A 22,004-nucleotide genomic window follows, 5' to 3' on the forward strand; every position below is an offset into this window, starting at 1 on the left:
CTATTAAATGATAATAATGCGTTTAATATAAAATATTTAGTGCAAGTATTTAGTGTATATTAGTTGGTTAGTATATTTTTCATAATTTAACATTTAAAATTAAATACCAATTACATTACATTATAATTCGTTTTATAAAATTCCCGGTATTGTTATAAAATATATTATGTCCAGTCACTTTAATCAGTAATCAATTAATCGATCAATAAATGAGTTTTAATTTTCGAGCATTTTACTATGTGTTATACAAATCGCAATTGCAGTATAGTGATCCTAAACGAAAATTTTGTGTTAGGCGCAATTGGTCCATGCCCGGTTGTAAATAGCATAGATAATAAAAAAAATATAGTTTTTAATGCTAATACTTTAAAAAAAAAATTAAAAATAAAAACATTGATTTTTGGTGATGTTTATTATATTAAATACTCATATAAAAATATGCTTTTATAAAAAATATATAGTATACGATAAAAAAATACCTATTTACATATTTTTACTTTTTTTCAACTGTATACAGAAAGTCGTTGTCTAGCCCTAAGCTCCCATATACATAATGATGATAGTATAATAAATAACTATATATACATTAATATTATGGCGTTAGATAATTTTACTAAAAAACAACTGCGGGCCGAAGCCCAAAATCAAGTGAGTTATAATTACAAACGAGATAATATTATAATATCGTCTAATGTTATCATAATATTTTGTTATTATAAATTATCAATATCATAATATCATTATTATGTCGTGCTGATGGCTTAGTATAATAATAACAACGCGCGTGTATGTATTATAGTAGGAATATTATAATGGGCGACCCGTCGACGTTCTATCAGAGCCGAGAGTTAAATGAGTCGTTATGGAGCTGTCAACCGGCGGCGGCGGGCAACGTGCGCTCCTATAGTCATCCCGTTTCCAAGGAGGAGTGGTCGCGGCGGCGGCGCTCGTGTTGCCGGGATGTTCGGCGGCGGTCGAGACTGCACTCGGATCTCGGCTGATGATCGTTACGGTACGCGCGCGTGTGTGTGTGTTTGTGCTATTTCCGTTTTCGTGTGCGTGTCCGTGTATTTTATCTCGCCGTGTTATAATATATTAAAGGTCCGCCACTACGTCGTATTTGATAATAATATTACAATTATTATTATTGTTCATTTTTTTTTTTTTATATAATTGTAAATCTTAACGCCACAACGTTTCCGTCGTTTGGAAGACGCATTCGGCGACTGCATACATTTTTCCGCTATTCTCCGGCAGGTGGATTAAAATCGTAATTATTTATTTTATTTTAAATTAAATTCTTTTTAGTTTTGCACAGTGAATTTATTTTTGTTTCGAAAATATTATAATATTTTGTGTTGTCTGCGAACGAGTGTCTTACACCTACCCGCGATAGTAGTGAACAAGTGCGCAGTATAATAAATAAGTTTTTTTTTAAATTTTATTATATTCTCGGGACCGTGTTTTGAATTTTTAATCCACGGATCAGTGATTTTACCATCGATGCAGCGTTTTTAACTCTGCCTGGACTGAACCCTTTTTATACGCATCGCCTTTTGGAATAATCGGTGAGTACTTTTTTTACGATATTTTATAAAATATGATATTATTATGTCAACGCACGATGTACGCGTAATCCAAATGTGAAGTCGCTCATCCGGTGACCGGCGGTTTACCATAATAATGTATATCATATACGTTTCAACGTTCAAATATGGCACACAAATGTCAGAATATTATGTACATAATATATGAGTCTATTCGTTACTATATAACGACTTTTAAGAGTGGAAAAATAATTTAAACAACGTTAATATAACGTTGATATTATTTTGTCACGGGCTAAACTAAAACGAGTCTTTATAAAGTTTACAATATCAAATTTATAAATATTGTCTCTTGAATTTCCAAAATGTTATTAAAATAATATAAACTTATGCGGAATACGAAAACCTAATGTTTTTAAATTTATACAAAATAAATAAAAACCGTGCAAATTATAACAATGGTATATTTTTTATTTTACAAATTCAAACATAAAATCACTTTGATCCTTTAAGCCATCTTTAGACGGTTGTGAATTGAATGCACCATAATAAATCCTTGGAAAATGCATTTAAAATAAAATAAAATCAGTTTAAAATATTCAGTTAATATTTTTAAAAACTTCCCAAAAAATGAAAATTTTAAAAACATATTTTTTTTTTGTTATATTAAAAAGAAAAAAATATTTTTTATGTTTATTTTACTAAAAATAAAATACATTTAATTTAGGTATTAGGTAGATGCTCACATATCATACAATTTTTGTATAAATCATGTTATATTATCATGCAGTTTATATTATATTTTAATAATTAATTACCTAGCTATATAAAATTAAAAATATTCAGTAAATTTGTAAAACCAATATGTTGGTTGATTGATATTATTAAAAATAACATGATAAAATGTAATATAAAAGAAATATATGACTTCCAAAATCAATAACGTAAAAATCGCAATAAAAAAAGTTTGAAAATTGATTTTATTGTTATACAATTTAAACTATATGCAAAGAAATATAATGTGTTCAACAAATAAGCCAAAAAAAATTCAAGAATCTACAATTGTACAGCCCAAGTCATCATTAGAATAATATACAGAAAATTATGTGTTTATTTGGCATAAATGTTATGCAAACTGAATCAATACATATTTCTATAGTTTGTTATTGTAGTTTCACAATTTTACTTCATTTGCCTAGTTATTATTAATTTTTTTTATATAATTATAATTTTATATGGATCATTTTGTGTACGAAAACGTTGTTGGTTGATAATTTCGATTGGACCTTATATTTTTAATTTAGTATTAAATACCACAACCATTTTATAACTTATTTTATTTTTTAACGTGTAATTTTATATATGTATTGAATCATAAATAAAAGCTATTATTGTTGATCTTAATAAATCCTACGTATAATTTGTTTTATCTGTATTATTTTTATCCTTTAATAAGAACTTCTACTACAGCATAATGCCACAATATCATGTATACGTACCTTTATGTCTCAATTGTTTACTAATGCTTATTTGACCACATGATGTTTTCGATCGATTAAAAATATTAACAAACATGTCAAACATATCATTTACATGCAATAACTTACCCGTATAAAACACTATTGATTAATGGATACATTTCTAATGGTTTTACCATGTTATACGAAAAGTTATAACTATATTTTATGTTATAATGAACGTATCGATATTTCAGACGATTTACATTATACAGTAGAATAAATTATATTATAATCTGTTGCACACGCGCTATTTCATTAATCAACGTAGATCTATAAAGAAAAAATTGTGGTTTTATTATAATGTAACGATCGAATCGAAAAATCAATTAATTAGTAACGTATAATATATTATTTTATTGGAAAACAATTATGGATAATGGAGTTTCATAAAAGTAATTCTTTTTATTTTTAAATTAAAAAAAACCTATGAAATTATAATATAATTACATTTTTGTTACCGTCTCATATCTACTAAACGTTAGTGTTTAATAGTACCTAATTTTTAATTTATTAATATTTTGTCTTAAAATATCAGTAGATTTAGTAATAAATATTTTAACTATTTAAAATTGAGTAGCGGAATAAATATAATTATTCGTTGTATCTCAAAATTGTTGTATCGAATATTGGATACATTTAAAATTGTATGTTATAAACTTATAACTTTACAATTACTCCTAAAGTTGTACTGTAGTAGGTATTTTTTTATAAAATGATCAAAAAGTATACTCTTTTCCTTTTATACTTGAAAACAATAATATTAAATTAGCCATTAGTTTACGGTCATATTCTGCAGTAGTTTTAAAGTAGTTTTAAGTACTTACTACAATAATAACAGTATATCTCTATAGACAACGGTTATTATAATTTTCATCGTTTACCTGTACGATCTCACGTAGATACACAACGTCAACGTCAACAGCTAACACAATGTAATTTTATCTTTAAATATTTATATATATTTTGACGTATTTTAAAATTAAATCTTTCAGTTTTTACTGTTAAATACACATACTGAATTAATAATTTATAAGCCAAAGGATCAAACCTTCTGGCTCGATCATTCTATGTAGTTAATACAATTAATAATATTCTTCGAATATATGTACACGTGCTTTGTTAGCCTATTTTAAAACCGATCTTATGGTTATTTTTGAAAACATAATGGCTAAAACATGTATTTTTTTTATAAACTTTGAAATTATTAATTCTCAATATATGGTTTTTTTTTTTTAATAAAACTTACGCAAGTTTCAATTGTATATTGATATAAATAAATATATACATTAACGTTAAATTCGTCAGTATTCCAATATTAAAATATAATAAAAACGCATGTTTTATTATTTTTATTAAAAAGAGTTTTTTAATTCTACCTTTTCAACAAAGACTGGTCACGTCTTTGGATGTATAATTGTACACGTATCATAAAATATTTTATACATCCGTTCAAATTCGCCCGTTTAGCATTACAAATTAATAACGATTTTCGTCGATTCTTTGAATCAGTTGTTAAATATTGCCTGTTCGAATCATCGGAAATTGGAATTAAAATATATTGTGTTGTCTTTATGATCATCTATATGGATATTATATTCGTGATTATTTTGTTTTTAGCCGACTTGTTTAAATTATTGACCGTATCGGCTCACTCAAATATCGTCCATTCGTCATTTTCACGGAATGACGTTCGAAACACTATACTCATTTAATGGAGCCGTTAATTTTTTATAAAATAATATTAAATTTCCTTATTTAAATCGAATGTTTTTATGCAACTATTTGATACAACCAAATTTTGACGTGTAAGCATATTTTAAAAAAAATAATAAAAGGTCGTTTAGGAGTGATTTCGTTCTTTTAACGATCGTTGAAAAAATATTTTTCTGAGTTTTAATAATGTTAATCTCTTTTACTCGCGTACACAAATAGGTAGCTGTTTAAACTCACAATAGTATACGCTACCTAAAACTCTACTGTATAAAAATATTCTTGTCCGTACGCCGCACCTCAACATAAATAAATACAAATTGGCATTTTTGATCTTGAATTGTCAGAAAAAAGAAAATGTTTTTATTATACACCTTTATTATTATTTTTATCATCCTTTTCTTTTGTCCAGGACAATATTTTACCTGTAATGGGTTTGATGGGTTAGATTTTTGTATTTTGTTATGGCCTATATACAATGATATATTTCACTCTTAATATACTTCTTAGTATTTTATTCCTTTATGCAAGTTTAATCCTTAACTTCCATGAACATATTTTTCAATGGATTTGAAGTATAATACATAGGTATCTATTGATGCATTGAAATCATTATAACTATAGGTACATGAAATATTCCTTATTTCTTATCTTGAATTTAAAGGATTAGATTTTGTGTTTCGACACTTAAAATGTAAATGACATTACCCTTTTTCTCAGGAGTGTCACCATAATTTTGCTCATCAATTTTCACCAATTTTTATAATTTTTTATGTTCTATAGGTTAGCTATATTGATTTGTAATCAAACTCATCTATTTATTATTTTTATTATCATTATATTAAATAATAATTAACTAATTAGGTATACTAACAAAAGTAAAATTAAGGTTTGAATAATCTGTATTATATTATATTATTAAAATATGTATAACTAGAAAATATAAAGTACTTCACAATAAGATTTAACTTTTAAAATCTCTTTACGTGGGATTTATTATACAAATCTACTTCATCAATATAAATAAAATAAAACTACTAATGGAAAAATATTTGAGGAATCAATAAAAATCAATAAAATTAAATGACTATGACTATGGAGGATATAAGTACATCATTTCAGGTATTACAGACACAAAATATTTGACACGACGCCATCACCCGATACAAATCGAACCTAAATCCCGTAAATCTTATATAAAATTGAATTATAAAAATATACTTAAACGACGTATTGTAATGTGTAGCCTCTTAACTGGCCGAACCTTTTTAGCTTACAAGAGATTAGGACCCAAAACGGGATTAACATAGTTGTTTACAGAAACAACAAACACCGCTATTGCCCTCCATTTAACAGATTTTTAATGGCCACATTATAATTTATAATATAGTCGTAGTCATAGTCGTAGTCGCCCTATGGAAAAAAATATGCTCCTGTCGCAACTTGCTGTAAAGAAAAACCGTTCATTGTTTTTTTGTTTTTTTTTTTTTTTATATATGTATATAGATCTTGTGCATGTTATTATAGTATTATATAAAATAAATATATTTTATTATTCATTTCCCATTACTCATCTAAACGCAGCATAAAAATACCTAATAATTAACGTCGTACGGTTAAATACTATATTTTTTCTTTGTCTATCGGACGATCTGTTATACTACAGTACTTAATTCACACCAATCAAATTCGGATATTGATTATTGACGTTGTACAACTCACTGATGACGATGGTATAAGTAGATAGGGGTACGCGCGATGAACTGGAAAACACTCTCGGATTTGAATATTATTATCATAATTTATAATATCGTCGTATCTCCTCAGACATTTAAATATCATATTGAAATAAAAGTATACCGCGCAACGTTATAGGCGATATAACATTATTATTATTATAATGAGTTACGAACTAGTGTAGTTTCTAGTGTTATAATGTAGTCGCGGTGTTTCGTATATCGTAGACGATTACACATTTCTCGTCCTGATGGATCAATAATATAATCATGCGATAATAATATGCGTTGTCTTATGGTCCGACAATGTCCGTTTAACGATAAATATAATAATATGTAATATGGTAACAACATAATATACATTATATTATCCACTACCTAGTAGATACCCACTCATATGTGTTATTATTGCCGTCAGATTTGCATAATATAAAAGAATGTCACCATTACTGTTTATTATATCATTACAGCTAAATATAGTTTTATAATAATTTTATAGTTGCAAGTCGGTAATATTTCGTTTAATTATAATGCAATGGCGTGTATAGTTTCCACGGTTGCAATTACCATCGTCTCGTGCGATCGTACTATTAAATAGTGCAGCACTGCAACAATTACAGAAGTAAATAACTCTTATTAAATCATAATATAATATATACATATTAACTTGTAATGTTTGGCGCACTACATACTTTGTAAATACCGAGATAGTGCTAATTATTTAATAATATATATATCTATATCGTGTGTGTGCGTTGTGTATTATACAATATAAATAATAATATGGAACGTTAAAACCATTTACGCGCGGTTAACCAGTTAACCACCGTCACCACTGCCGAAGCCAACTAGATCGTCTAGTATCTAGATCAAATTTTTAAAACTTATATTCTCGTACTAGTAAAAAAAAATCTTCGTATAAATGCGCCGCAAAACACGCACATCAATTCGACTCGGCCGTGTCCACTTTTCATACGATATTATAATACAATAAATTATAACAATAATTACTATACGCTCGCACACGCAGCGTGTTTATAACGTTAACGCATAATACATACTACCTATATATTACGTGTATATAATATAGGTATATGGTGGCTAATTGACTAATTGAGACGATCCTCGTTATCGGCGAGATTGTTGAATGTACACTTGAGCGTCCTATAGCATCGTATAATTTAATATCGTATAGGAAAAAAAACGCCGTTATATTATTCTTATAAATTAGAGTGACGAGCGCATACATTAGTGACTGCAGGGGTTAAGGACGATGACAATCGTTTATCCCTTTCGGTCCAGAATATCGCGAGAACACAAATAATAATAACAATAATTGACGATATTCTTATGCACTCGTTGCAGTAAACTTATAAACGATGCGTTCCGTCGGATTTAAAATTTTATTTAGTACATTATCACTCGATCACCTAAAGAGCTCGCAAATTATCATAATTTTTATAACACTTTTTAGCGGAGAAAAGATTAATTGACAACCACAAAGTATTCCCACTTAAATTCGGTGAAATAATCTATTGGAACCCCGCGAGGTTCGTATGTAAAATGCAATGCGAATATTGTGTACAATAACAATGCGTATCGTATTGGTTTAATTGGTTAGAAAGAAAAAATATGCATCGCCCATAATACAAATACCTATATGTCTAACCTTTGTGTTAATATTGTATCAATCGTGCAGTTGATGCGCGTGGAAATGTAATGTATGTATATAATATTATAATGTGGAAGACAGAGTTTAAATCCAAGACTTGAGATAACGTCAGATACGCGCGCACTAAACGATTATCGATGGTATTTTAAGTCCCCGAAGTTAACCGTTATGAAAAAAAAAAAAAACGTAACTATCCTAAAAATATCGTTTTTCAATCCCGCGGTGCAGCGTGACGTGCAGAACGTCTGACTGCGTATACACATTATTATAATATAATATGTTATATCGTTGTGATATGCACCGAACCTAATAATATAATAATAAAAATAAAAACCGAGTCGAGCCGTTAATAAGAAAAAAAAATAGGGTAGTAAAAAATAAACAACAACTAAAGGTATACAACGCGTATACCTATATACCTATATAATTTATATATATATAGAGGAAACGCGTATGATAATGTACAAGAATTCGTGGAGGCTGAGCCGGCGGAGGATGTTCAAGGTCTAACCCTAACGCGCGCGCGTACTCACCAACACACATATGCACATAACAACGACCGTGTGCGCTAATGTCTTTATTAACTTGTACTTCTCTACTCGGTATCTCGTGCGCGTGCGTGTGTCTCTGTGTGTATGTGTGTATATATATATTACTGCGCAACAACAACAGCGGCGGCGGCGGTGCAACGAACTGCCTTGCGCGCGCGCGCGCGCTCCTACACACACACACACAAACGCGTACTTACGTACACAACACGACTGCTCATCCTCTCACCGCTGATAAAGTCATCATCGTCGTCGTCGCGATCATCGTCTCTCCGTCGACCGGCCCCGAAGGAGAGAGCCCGCCGCAGATTGAGGTACCTACACAACATATAATATACGTGCGTACAGAGGTAACTCATCTGTATATATATATATATATATACATACCTCACAAACGAAAAACACCCACCGTGTAATCATACGCCTAAGTTTGAAATTATAGGCGGATTATAATATCCGACCTATCCGACGACGAGTCTACATAATACGAGATTATACACGATACGCGCCGAGAGATAGACGTGATGTGTGCAGCGTGTGATAGAGATACAGATATATAGGCGCAACATATATTATTATTATTATTATTGTTGTTGCCAGCAATCGAATTTCAACTATGCCAAAGAAACAAAAGGAAACTCGCGCGCCGGGTAGTGTATATATACCTATATAATAATAATAATAATAATAATAATAACATAACGAATACAAACGCGCATCCGGAGCCGGACCAATAGTATAATGCGTGTGTGTGTGCGTGTGTGTTATAACAGATAGAAACCGACGCAGACGACGCGGTGTATTGTTCGGATTCGAATAAATAATAAAAAAATCGAAGATGGCTCCGACTGAGAAGAAAAAATAAAGAAACGACGAACGATAGGAATTCACCACAATCGATCGCACGAGCACATGGCGCCTTAATTACATTTACGTTTTCGGCGGCGGCAATGACTTTATTAGTAGCATATTATTATAATATTAGTTCCACATGCCCGTACATTATACATGTATACATTTCATATTATACGTCCTATTTTATGACCGCGACATACCTATAGATATCTCTATACAATACAATATAACCGTAACCTGCCCACCTAACTCTATATATTTTATAATATACAAACACGTTATACATATATATCGTGTATAATATGTATACGAGTTTAAGACGTTTAGGGTACTATCATATAATATATTATATATTATATTGCGAGTATGTATATATATATTTGTAAAAGGCCATCGATATATGTATATTTTATAACGTCCACCCCCTCGACGGGGCCCTGATGGATGCATTGTGCCGGTTGTTCAGAGTCCGGTGGAAAAAAAATATAATATAATAATAACGCGACCCCAACACGTTTTTGCCCGAATAACGCCTCTCCACGAAACGCGCACTTCAATATATTTTTTTTCTGTCTCTCTCCGCAGGTATCAGCAGTACCTACCTGTATCGCACGGGTGACGACACTCATCCCGTCCGCAGCAACAGGTGTAACGTGTGTATGGCCGTCGTACGGTCAACGGCGTTTAGCCGTTCGGGTCCAAATCGCATCCGCCCGCAGCACCATCGCCGCGGCGGTGTCCTCCGGTATGCCTGACAAGGAGACCAGTATGCTGTACCCGAATCCGTTCGATTACTCTGTCGGGCTGTCCCTGCAGTTCCCGCTGTCGGCCGCTGCGGCCCCGCCGCCACCCCCGGACGCCAGAGGATCGTGCATATGGAACCCCAGCCTCATACCGCCCGCCACGTCGAGCCCGTCAACGTCCAGCATGGGCGCGTTTCACCAGCCGATACCACACAGGTATTTAACAACAATATTATATATTACTATGAAGAGACTATCGAGAATCGAATTCACTGCTGTTGCATCACTATATTTTATATACATGTATATTCTAGTGGTGGGTCATAGCACCTCAAGAACTTACCAACTCCGAAAAAACCGTCATGCTTGATTTATGTACTTTGTCGTAATGTACTATCAGTCCAATTTTTAGACCTCCCAAAAATTTCAAAAATAATATCACCTAATTAGGTTTAAAAAGAATAATGTAGGTAGTTGATAATATTATAATAATGGGAATTACTGAAATGAGTAGAGTCCTAAAGAAGTTATCTACAATAATAAAATATTATTTTCTGGAGGAAAGGGTAGTCGTAGCTGCTTAGTTGCCATTGTTTACAGAAAATAATATAACCATTATAAATGGATATGATATTCTTGATTTATAGAATTATCTTGCAAATCATTCTACCTATCGTTCTGCCTTACTTTTGTTCACGGACACACCTAGTATTATACGAATACTCGTACATACATATATATTATCTTATTTGGGTATTATAGCTACCAACTATTATATTCAACTAACGTCCGATAAACTTGTCCATGTCATCATTATCTGCTAATTCGGTTACACGTGTGTAGTACAACAATTACACGGATACTGCATTCTGTGTTTAATAGACTTTGAAAAAAATAAATAATAATATTACAGTCTAGAGTTTAAACATTTTATATTAAATAATTGTTAACTTTTTTCGAATTTATACTGTATTTATATTATCAGTTTCCATTCATTTTAAAGAATTTTTTCGATACAAAAGTAATATAGTCTTTTTATCGTATAAATTACTGTATTGCAAATTTTTGGAATTGGTGTTTAGTATTTTCGAACCTATACAAAGTTATTTTCAGAAAAATAAACAATTAGGTACGTGAGCACAACAAAAGTCGACTTTATTCTCACGACAACCGAAGCGTCGACGGAAGAGACCCTTTTTCGCTCTTTGTCGTCATAATTGGTGATCTCCGATTTCAATTCGAATTCAGGTTGCTTTATTACTTCCCAAGATATAAGATTATAAGATTCTGATAGCAACCGAACACACATTGGTTTCTAAAATAAAGTATCTTCGTATAAATAAAATAAATACAGTACAAATAAAAACTTCTCCTAGATATCATTCAGTTTTAATAACCATTGAAAAACAGTATTTCCCACCTACTTTGTACGAGCTATGGGATGTGAAAAAGCAAAAAAGGTTTATTTTGGGCCGTGATCTGGCGACATTCTCCACAATTATCCTTGGGCACTGAAAACGTTAGTGAATATAAGAAGTATATAATATATATATATATATAACACACAGTATAATAAATTCCTATAAGAGCGTTAATGGCAATCGAATTTTAATAGAGGAAGGTACAGGCCTGAGATGAAATTTAAAATATTATATAACAACAACAGTAAATTAATATTTATTTATTATTTGATAACCGAACATAATTCGGTATAATAACAAAATGTATGAAGTGCACCCTCTTGCCCCAATCAATAATCATCCCCGTATGAGTATATATTCGTCTACTTCTTTTTCTTATACTTATCAACGGTTGAACGTCCATCTCTCAATTACATAGTATTATAGTAGTATTCTAGTGCAACAGCCGCAAGTAAATTATAAATACGATTTACGAGTTTTCGATTCGTTGATAATAATATTATAGGTATGACTCCTATACTCGCATACATAGAACTATTGCGTTTGGTTATTTTCTTACGAAAAAAAAAATAAGTATAATATAGGACACAGAGATCCGAAAACTGGTTTACATGTGAGTCTCTATACGGTATATAATATTCTCATATCTATATTTTATCGTCGCATTCTCGCCCGTATAATAATATATTATACTTGCAACAACGTTTTACTAACTCATAAGTCGCATTTTGTACGTATATAATATAGTTACGGTACTCGCGGTACTGTATTATTGTTAAAAACGTTTAGTGTTTTATGCGTTTCGTCTACAACAGACGATGAGCGAACGTGCGCACGAGCTCGTGTAAATTACTGATTTCGTTTGGCGTGACGGACGTCAAACGTTTGACAAGTGCAATGGCAGTGAACATGTAATATTGTAAAGGAGAAGTGCCAATTACATTATTGTATTATATTAATGTATTCAGGGTAGTTACATGTTAGCTACATGGTGATTCATAAACCATGCTCGTCCCTTTTTCCTTCTCAATAAAGAAGTTATTCAAAATTTGATTTTTGAAAATTTTAAGTATATACTTAAAGACCATATTTTTAAAATATAAAATTTGTTTGAATTGTTTACACCTCGCTTTGTAGGAATACAAATTTCTGATTTTAAATTGAAAACCTTCCTCTTTAAACAATAAATTATTTAGTAGTCAATTTTTCTGAAAATGGATCAAAATCAAAATCCGAACGAGTAGTTTTTTAGTTATTTAACTTTGCATATTAACCATATAGGTCTATGATAATTGGTTTGGAAAATATGGTAATTATATTAATTTGAAATTTTTAGTGATCTACATGAATTTATCATTATAATTTGTAAAATCAATTCAAATATAATACATCACTAAATAACAATATAGATATATAATATTACAATTATAACACAATTTTTTTATATTTTTGTGAAATCATTGTTAACGACTTGTACCCTTAGTATGAACATTTTAATAATTCAAAAACTATTCTATTTATTTCTAGAAGATTATCCACCTAATAATATGCAGTAAAATGTGGGGTTTTTGTTTGAAAACAGAAGTTTGTATCACCACTTTTCGAGTATAGTATAAAAAAATCAGTATATGAAAAAAAATGTATTATTACATGGATCGAGCATGGTGAATCACTCTGTATAATATTATATTTATAAGATCCAAACTGCGGTCATAACACGTATAAGTTATAATAGTTCCTCCATAACGACAGAGACGTTGTAAATCTACGCGTGTCCTTAGGGTGTTGACAAAAAAAAAAAAAAACAGTAAACATTAAACACGTCACGCCATGATACAAGCGAACTAACACTATAATAGTGTATAGTGTTTAATACGATGGCCGCCGCGGTATACGTCGTCCGAGAAACGCACTGCAATCCGTTACGTGACGGCGGGAAAATAAAAACCGAAACGTGTGAACAAATAAACGATCTTCTCGCCGTTTAAAATATCAAATTTATCTGTTCCAAATGAAATTTGACCGATCCATCTGCCGAATTGCGACTCCGCGGAAAAATAATAATATGCACAACGATAAAACGATCGCCGTGTCGCGATAAAATAGGTGTCTGCAAAACGCTGACCAGGACGGGATCGCAAACGGTTCCCATCACACGTACGTAATAATAGCATAATAATATTATAATGTAAAACCTTTATACTGAGAACGGTAGAAAAAATAAAAGTACTACGGTCAGTAATACTGAAAACCTCTTGTCGCGAATAAATGCATTGGACTTTGCAAGTCTGAACATTTTACACACGCTAATTGCAGTAATTCGATATTTTTTAAATTCAGTGTCAAGAACACATTAAAAAAAGTATATAATATATTAAGGAATTACTACTATCCATACAGTTGCGCACTTTAACTTTTTTAAAACTAAATACTTACAAAATATTTTTAAATTGTTTAGGTGAGGTATATCAATAGATGTCTTAACGTTTATCAATTTCAAGTATTTAAGTTACTGTATTGTTCCGAACACCTCTTTTTTATCGCAATAATTTACACTAGACGTTGTTTCGTTAAATGATTTATACAAATTAATTAAAAATTAAAATACTTTTTCTAAATTTAACCAATTACAAAGAAAACTATTATACATTAAGGTAATATTTAGACAGCTTCAAATTGGTAATTATATGATATTTAAAAGTTATGACAATAAGGATAATAAGTTATAATTAATAAAAAAACATTTTAATAGTGTTTCAATATATTAGAACAATATAATCTTATACTTTATAGTTGCATAACTACTTTATTATGGATCGTGTGATTTTGTTTATTCCCGGTCCAGGTGACCTTTGCTACCAACAACAACACTGCCATAGCATGCACCACTCATTATTTTATACGGGTGTCACATGACACCCACACACCCCTTTGTGAGTGCCACTGAATTTCGGCGAAAGGTGGAACAAAATAATTATTTGTACACAGACGAGCGTTATTGTGTGCTTCACGTGCATTTATAACACTTTTTATTATTGTATATTATTATACGCATTTAATAAACACACGCAAATATTGGAGTAGGAGGTATAGTGTTTTGCACTGGCCATCGTTCACCCCCACCCCTCATAATATACAAACACCGTTCGGCGAGCACACAGAAGGACGACGCGATTACATTGCGCGGAGTGGTGCAGTGTGCGTGTAGATTATAGCAAAGAGGTTTTTCAAAAGAATTCACGCCTCTGTGGGGAAGACACGGGACAGGAATGTTGTATTGCCGCGTACTCACATGCACACATACTGCACTGCAACTCATAAACGACCGGTGGTGGACCGGTAAAGGTATTTGTTGTAAAAAGTAAAAGAAAAAAAAATAATAATAATACGTACACGTACAATACACAATATAATAATATATCGTCGTATATATATAATAATATGTGGGACGGAAGACGATATAATAATATAATATAATATGTGAAGGGAAAAAATGTATATTGAAAAAAAAAAAAAACGTTTGTTTGAACAACATCGCACTGCGCGGCGAGCATATTTCGAATACGCGTTCGAAATCGATCACGGATACTTGCGCGACGTTATTTTTTTACATCCGTCTTCTGGTGGTTTGTTTTTTTTTTCTCTCATACATGAGTCGTTCACTCGGCTTGGGAAAAACGGCGATAATCTGCACGCACCGCGCATTGCACATATTATTATTATTATTATTTTTTTTTTATCCATACAAAACACTGCTACGACGACAATTATTATTATTATTATTTTTATCATTATCATTATCGTTGTTGTACAGTAGGTTTGCACGACGATTTTCGCGCGTGGTTTACGACTACGACGAGGTAATTTTTTAGCGTTTTAGATTCCGAACTAAGCTGCAGGGAATATATTTATTACAGCTGGACACTGGACGGCAATATATTTTTTTACGTCTTATAAAAGACAAGTGATCAAATCATATGAGGCCTACCTGTTCAATCTGGTAGCAAATTGAACGTATTAATTGTATATAATATTTTATAGAGATCTTGAAACTATGAGTTTACATAGATTGTTTATTGATATTTCGCTCACGTTTTCAAAATATTGGTATGTACAACACGTCCGTTTTTCATAAAAATGAATTTTTTTTTTTTTTTTTTTTTGTCATTATACAGAGAGTATTAATTACGCTAGAAAAGTAGAAACTATCAAAACACTGACCTGAAATATTATTTATTTATTATATTACTATGTATAAATATATCGATATACTAAATATGGGTTTAAGTATGGAAAGCAAAATAAGAGTTTTTAAGGTTTTTTAGAGAAAATTGTTTCATGTTTTTTTCTTTTTTTATATAAAATATTTCATTTTCGATCAGGTTTCGCTTTGAATCATTTTTTTATATAATTTTAGGCACACGTGTGATGGTTTTGTGGGCTGTTGTTGCGGAGAAGCAACGTACACTGCAGGGTGTATAATGTGCACAACTACGTGTATAGTATAAAATATGATATACGATATATTATTAATAATAACGCTTATACATAGTTTAAAGAGAAAAAACCGCACACGATATAAAGACCCGATAACTCGCGGGATTGCGTTACAAACGGTTATAATATGTAATCTTATTTTCTGTTGGGATTTTTTTACCCCGACCTAAAGTCAGTTGTTCTTCGAGAATTTGCAGAGGTGTATTTTTTGCTGATAATCAGACGGTATATATAGCTGAGTACACATACTATATAATATAGTGTTGTGTGCGTCGCACAGGAAGGACCATTGTATTGTGTCTCTTTTTCGCTCGAATGTAGTCACAACTCCTCTCTTTGACCTTTATACGTGCAAATTCTCATCAAAAACTAGCTTTTCGTATTCACTCATCACTTACAAACCTTACCAATGTTAAGTTATCGATTCTATTTTCTTTATTACGCAAGTACATTTTAACTGGTTTCGTGATTAAGTGTATATAAGTATAATACTATAACAGTTTATTGAGTCAAATTCAAAGTTTTGCAGTCATATAACTGGTAAAAAAAATTATCTGATACTATTTATATTTATAAATATTTACCAGCTGCATATACTAAACAATAAGTGATTTAAAACTGGATTATATTTAAAAATTCTTTATTTCTCGATAGATTTCTAATCATAGAAATAAAACTGCTTAGAAAAAGCTCTCATTTAGCGAATATTATATACAACCGCGAACTATAGTATTATTAATTTTGGTTATTGTTGAAAAAACTTAAAATACAATGTATATATTTGGTAATCGACATGGAATTAACAACGTGCATTATATATCAAAAAAATAATCCAATATCATGATGATTCCGAGATCCCGTGCGTGAGGCCATTAACCCAAACGTCCCTGAGACGCGCACATAATATAATAATATAATGTTTAATATCATATTATAGAGCGACGACGGTGCGTGCGTATACACATTGTCCTTTTCGCCAATTGTCGTTAATTATTGTTCTATATATATGTACGATGGTGGACAAAAGACAAATCACGGGGCCGCCGCCAAGTCTTTATTAATTTCAATTACTATAAATGGATACCCAATTGAATGCAATGAGGATGTTATCCACCGCAGTCCAAAATATATATCACCACATATATAATAATAATAACAATACCAGTTATTATTACGTCATGTCAGTGCGCCGGATTAAGCAGAGTAATAATTGCCCTAAGAACAATATTCACTTTTTTAGCTCTCAAATAAAAATTGTCTCTCCCCCCCTCCTCATAGGAAAAAAGTAGGTAGATACCTATTATTATAAACTGTATAGCTTTTATAAATATTCTGACCAAAAGTAAAACCAATATAGGCAGCATGGTGGCAATCTAAATAATTTTTCTATACCATTAAATTTTTTTGAATAAAGCTGTACTACATTGTCCTTACCTCGCCAAAAAATATCTATTTTTTAAAACACTAAATAATCGGAATAATGTATATATAACTATATAAGTATTAATTAAGTATAGATTTAAATTTTAAACGTTTTAACAATATTCCATGTTTGCATTATTATAATTTACATATCACCGATATTCATTCACTACATAAGTTTACAGCAACCATGTACAAATATAAAAAAAAATCGAGGGAGGAGCAAATAAAACAATTTACAATAATCAATATTACATATATATATATATTATATATTTTTTTATTCTCTAAGGAGCGGGGTTCCTCGTGTATACGCGTCAGTATAAGTTATCATGTTATAACACCTCAGCTATGTATATTCATCAATCTAGCCTTATTGTGTCATACAAATCATTGTTAGGTATAGTAGGTATGCATATTTCCAAAATCCCTCGTTTCTGAGGCAACGAACCGCCATACAGGTGCAGTCTTTTACGTCGTGTTTCTGCTTGATCAAGGTTTCTCTTTTCTATCAGCGTGTAATTTTTCTAACTCGTGATAAATCAAATTTCCACTAGCCATTGCCCGTGATGTCGACGTGTGCGTGTGTACTGCTCCCGCTGTCGGTGGGGCGGAAAATAGGCGGTCCGACCGAATATTATTACGCCGTCAATATACGTATACATAATACAACCTCCAAAAAAAAAAAAAAAAATAGAAGAAGAAAAGAAAGAAAAAAGTGGTTGTTACTCTATCAGAGATACAGGGAGAGACGAAGGAGTATAAAAAACCAGTTTGTTTTAACTATGCCGTTTTATCCAGCCGAAAACTTCGGAAAACATAATTACTTATTTCCCCTTCGCCGCCGCCACCGTTAGTGTAGCGGCGGCGGCGGCATTATAAATGCGTGCACGCCTCACAATCGAGCCGGCCGAGAAACGCGTTAAATCACGGCCCTAAACACAAACGGCTAATCCGCACCGGAGGCCAATTTCGAAATAAATAAAGTCATAAAAACGATATATATATATATCATATAGATATATATGTACTAAACATATACACGTATGCATGAGCGCGGCAAAAAAAAACTAGTTTCCAACGCACACACTCGGCGGGGACCGGAGCTCTCTGCACAGACAGACCGAGCGGATAGTAGGAGAGAACCGGATTCGGCTAATTGGCTCGTTTATATATAATGAAACCAATGCGCGTCGTATATGTATATATTGGTGGGTATAGGTGCACGCCGTTTTGCGGATCGCGTCGTCGTTCGAACTACCAAAAAACAAAAAAATTTGTATACCTACCTATATAAACAGAAAAAACCGACGAATTCGCATAAAAAAAGAGACATGAGCGTATTTTTAAAATTTATGTAACACAATAAGCGCGTGTAGTTGAAGAGATTCAGTAGAACATCTATTTTACTAAGGCTTATTTTATTTTTAAAATAAACCTTACAATTAGGCAAACACGCCCATCTTATTATGACCCCATAAACTTTTCAAATATTGCTGTTTATTGTACACTAAAAACATACAAATTATCACAGCTAATAACAATCAAACGTAATATTTCTATAGCAGTAAGACATCAATATTTAATTGAACTTAAATAATATCTTTATTTCCGATGTGAGACCGATTAGTTAAAGATACAATTTATTTACTAGGTATAAACTGTAACTTTAAACCAATATACCTATAAAATCCAATTTATTTTTATATTTAAAGAATATCAAATTGTTCCCATACTGTAAAACTTACGCTATAAAACAATAATATTCGTCGAACATATGCATTATTTTGGATATAGTTTTGTGAATGATTTGAGGGGCTAATTCTGTCCAAGTCCCGTAAGCAGTATTCTTCGAATATCTACTTATTCTAAGGAAATTAAATTACGATAAATAGAAACTAATTTTTTTACCATATAGGTAGGTATATTATTGTATACAATTTTAGTTAAATTATTAAATTATTAAATATTTCCATCTGTTTCATCCACAGAGATAATACGTAAATTTGACTATCGACATTATAGTTTGCTGTTGGAATTATTCGGTCGGTCCGATTTCTGTAGTCGACATAACACTACGGACGCGCGAGCATCCATACTAATTGTTTACCTGTAGCAGCGCACCTCCCTAGCCCCGCGACCCGGCAGATGGCTCCCAGTCTAATTGGCCAACGGCGGCTTGAAACGCACACGTGCATTTAATTGGGCTCTCCGCCGGATAGATTGATGAAATATATTATTTTTTGTTGTCTACAGTAGACCACGCCCACTCCGTGTATACATTTCGACACTTAATGCGCCCTTGACGGTGGATGGATGAGGTGGTGTGAAATCGCAGACAAATTAATAACCCCGAGCAAAGATTATCAAATAATAATAATATCGTCGTCGGGCGGCGAAGCCGATAAAAAATAATTTTCGTACAAGCCATAATAATAATAATATTTCGTACAAACATATTATGACGTGATGCTTTCGTGTTAATATTTAAAATCACGAGAAGACGAATCGAACGTTTTCCACCGGTATCGGAACGTCGTAATCTACGATACGCATGATGATAATGTAACTGTCCTCCCGTTTGAACGCGCGTATCATCGTATATATTACTGCCGCGACTGTATTATATCGACAGCCGCCGCTAAGACAATAATATGTTCAGAAGTCAGTTTATGTATTATATTATTATAAAGTCTTCCCAGCCGATGAATCTGCGACGCAACCGACGTCGCACACATTCCACTATGGCCTGTCATCCGAAAGTGGATAAAAACGACAGAGACGATAATAGTATTAATAATAATGATAATAATAATAATAATAATAATAATAATAAGCTCGCTAATAGGTCTTTGTGTATTGTGAGTCCGTGAAAAAACATACACACACATGTGCGCTGTGTGTATATAACGCGTGCGCGTGTCTGTGTATATATATATATAGAAATAATAAATAAATAAACGGGTTCCAAATAAGAACTGAAACACGAGCTAAATGCTATTATGAGGTTTGACAGATTTATTAGGAACCAGTTTTATGCGCTTATCTGACGACCAAAACCTGTAGTCTTTTTTTCATTATCATTATTATTATTTTTTTTATATATATAATATAATATATATGTGTACATTTTTTTTAACGGCCGTTTTGTGGCGGAAAGCTCAATCGAAATGAGACGCGCTGCAGACTTCTTTTACGCAACTATGGGACGAGAGGGGAAGTGAAAAAAAATGTTTATATACATATATATATATATATATATTTTAAACACGCTAATCGGAACGAATTAAATTCCATTTATTACTCTCCCGTTTTCGTTAACCATATAATAAATTTTATAGACGTGATTGGCTTACTTGTCTTTATAATGTTTATATAATATATTTATTTCGAATCCAGACCTTAACAGGTAATCGATCGGGCCATACGTTCACACTTACCATAAAATATAATATACTGCACATTATTAATAATTCTCTTCTACACTGAAAAATGTTATATCAATTCATAAAACTGAGTTATTTTATTATATTTCATCGTACCCATTAAAAACACACAATTATTATATCATTATTATTTTTTTTTTTTTTTTTAACTAATCTGTGTGTCAGACTCAAACATTATTATAAGTTACAACTACACGTCTACTACACACAGCAAACAGGTGTCTGGCGTATTTGCATTAATAGCTGCACATTGCACGTATATTGTATACCGCGTGTCACATAAGTGTTGACTATAAGATGCATTCATTATTGTATCAAAGCAGTATTTGTACACGCGCACCGCAAATATTCCTATAAATTATTACATACATATTCTAAATACAATGTGTTATAAGCAAAAAAAAATCATCGCGTAAAGTATTCGACGGTTTTCTTTTACCGACGCGTCCGAGATTACTGCAGCAGGAGCATTAAAACGATTATTGCCCGACCGGAATCCTTTTCACCAGAGTCCTAACAATTTTTAAAAACATTTAGTCAAGGATGAAATACATAATAATAATATTCGAACCGAGAGCAAAAAAGAACCGGTACCATGAGTTCTTCTTTTGTGTTTCATTGTGATTTTTCTTTTCTTCTACATGTCGCATATGATGGGCATTTTACCGCGATGTCGGACAAGGCTGTGAACAATAAGGTCCACTCAGCGAATACCCCACTGCGACCCTATACACTTTTTCAATGCTGCACCGTCGTCTTCAATATATATATATATATATATATATATATACCTACTATATTATAAGGATTATGTTTAGGTCGTATATAATATATATATTATGTGCACTATACTGGTATACCACCTATTTATACCACTGATTCGATCC

The 22,004-nt window shown here is 31.8% G+C and overlaps 1 protein-coding gene across 1 annotated transcript in view; it reads left to right on the plus strand.

Moving 5' to 3' along the window:
* The first annotated feature begins 1,007 nt into the window (after positions 1-1,007).
* The window catches only part of LOC113552974 (transcriptional activator cubitus interruptus), a 37,386-nt gene continuing 16,389 nt past the window's right edge, over positions 1,008-22,004 (plus strand). Inside the window, exons 1-2 of the mRNA XM_026956049.2 lie at positions 1,008-1,568; positions 10,174-10,547. Of these exons, the coding sequence (XP_026811850.1) occupies positions 10,336-10,547 (212 nt within the window). The 5' untranslated portion in view covers positions 1,008-1,568; positions 10,174-10,335. The remainder of the gene's footprint in view (positions 1,569-10,173; positions 10,548-22,004) is intronic.

Source organism: Rhopalosiphum maidis, chromosome 2, assembly GCF_003676215.2.
Source record: "Rhopalosiphum maidis isolate BTI-1 chromosome 2, ASM367621v3, whole genome shotgun sequence".
NCBI classification, from domain to species: Eukaryota; Metazoa; Arthropoda; class Insecta; order Hemiptera; family Aphididae; genus Rhopalosiphum; species Rhopalosiphum maidis.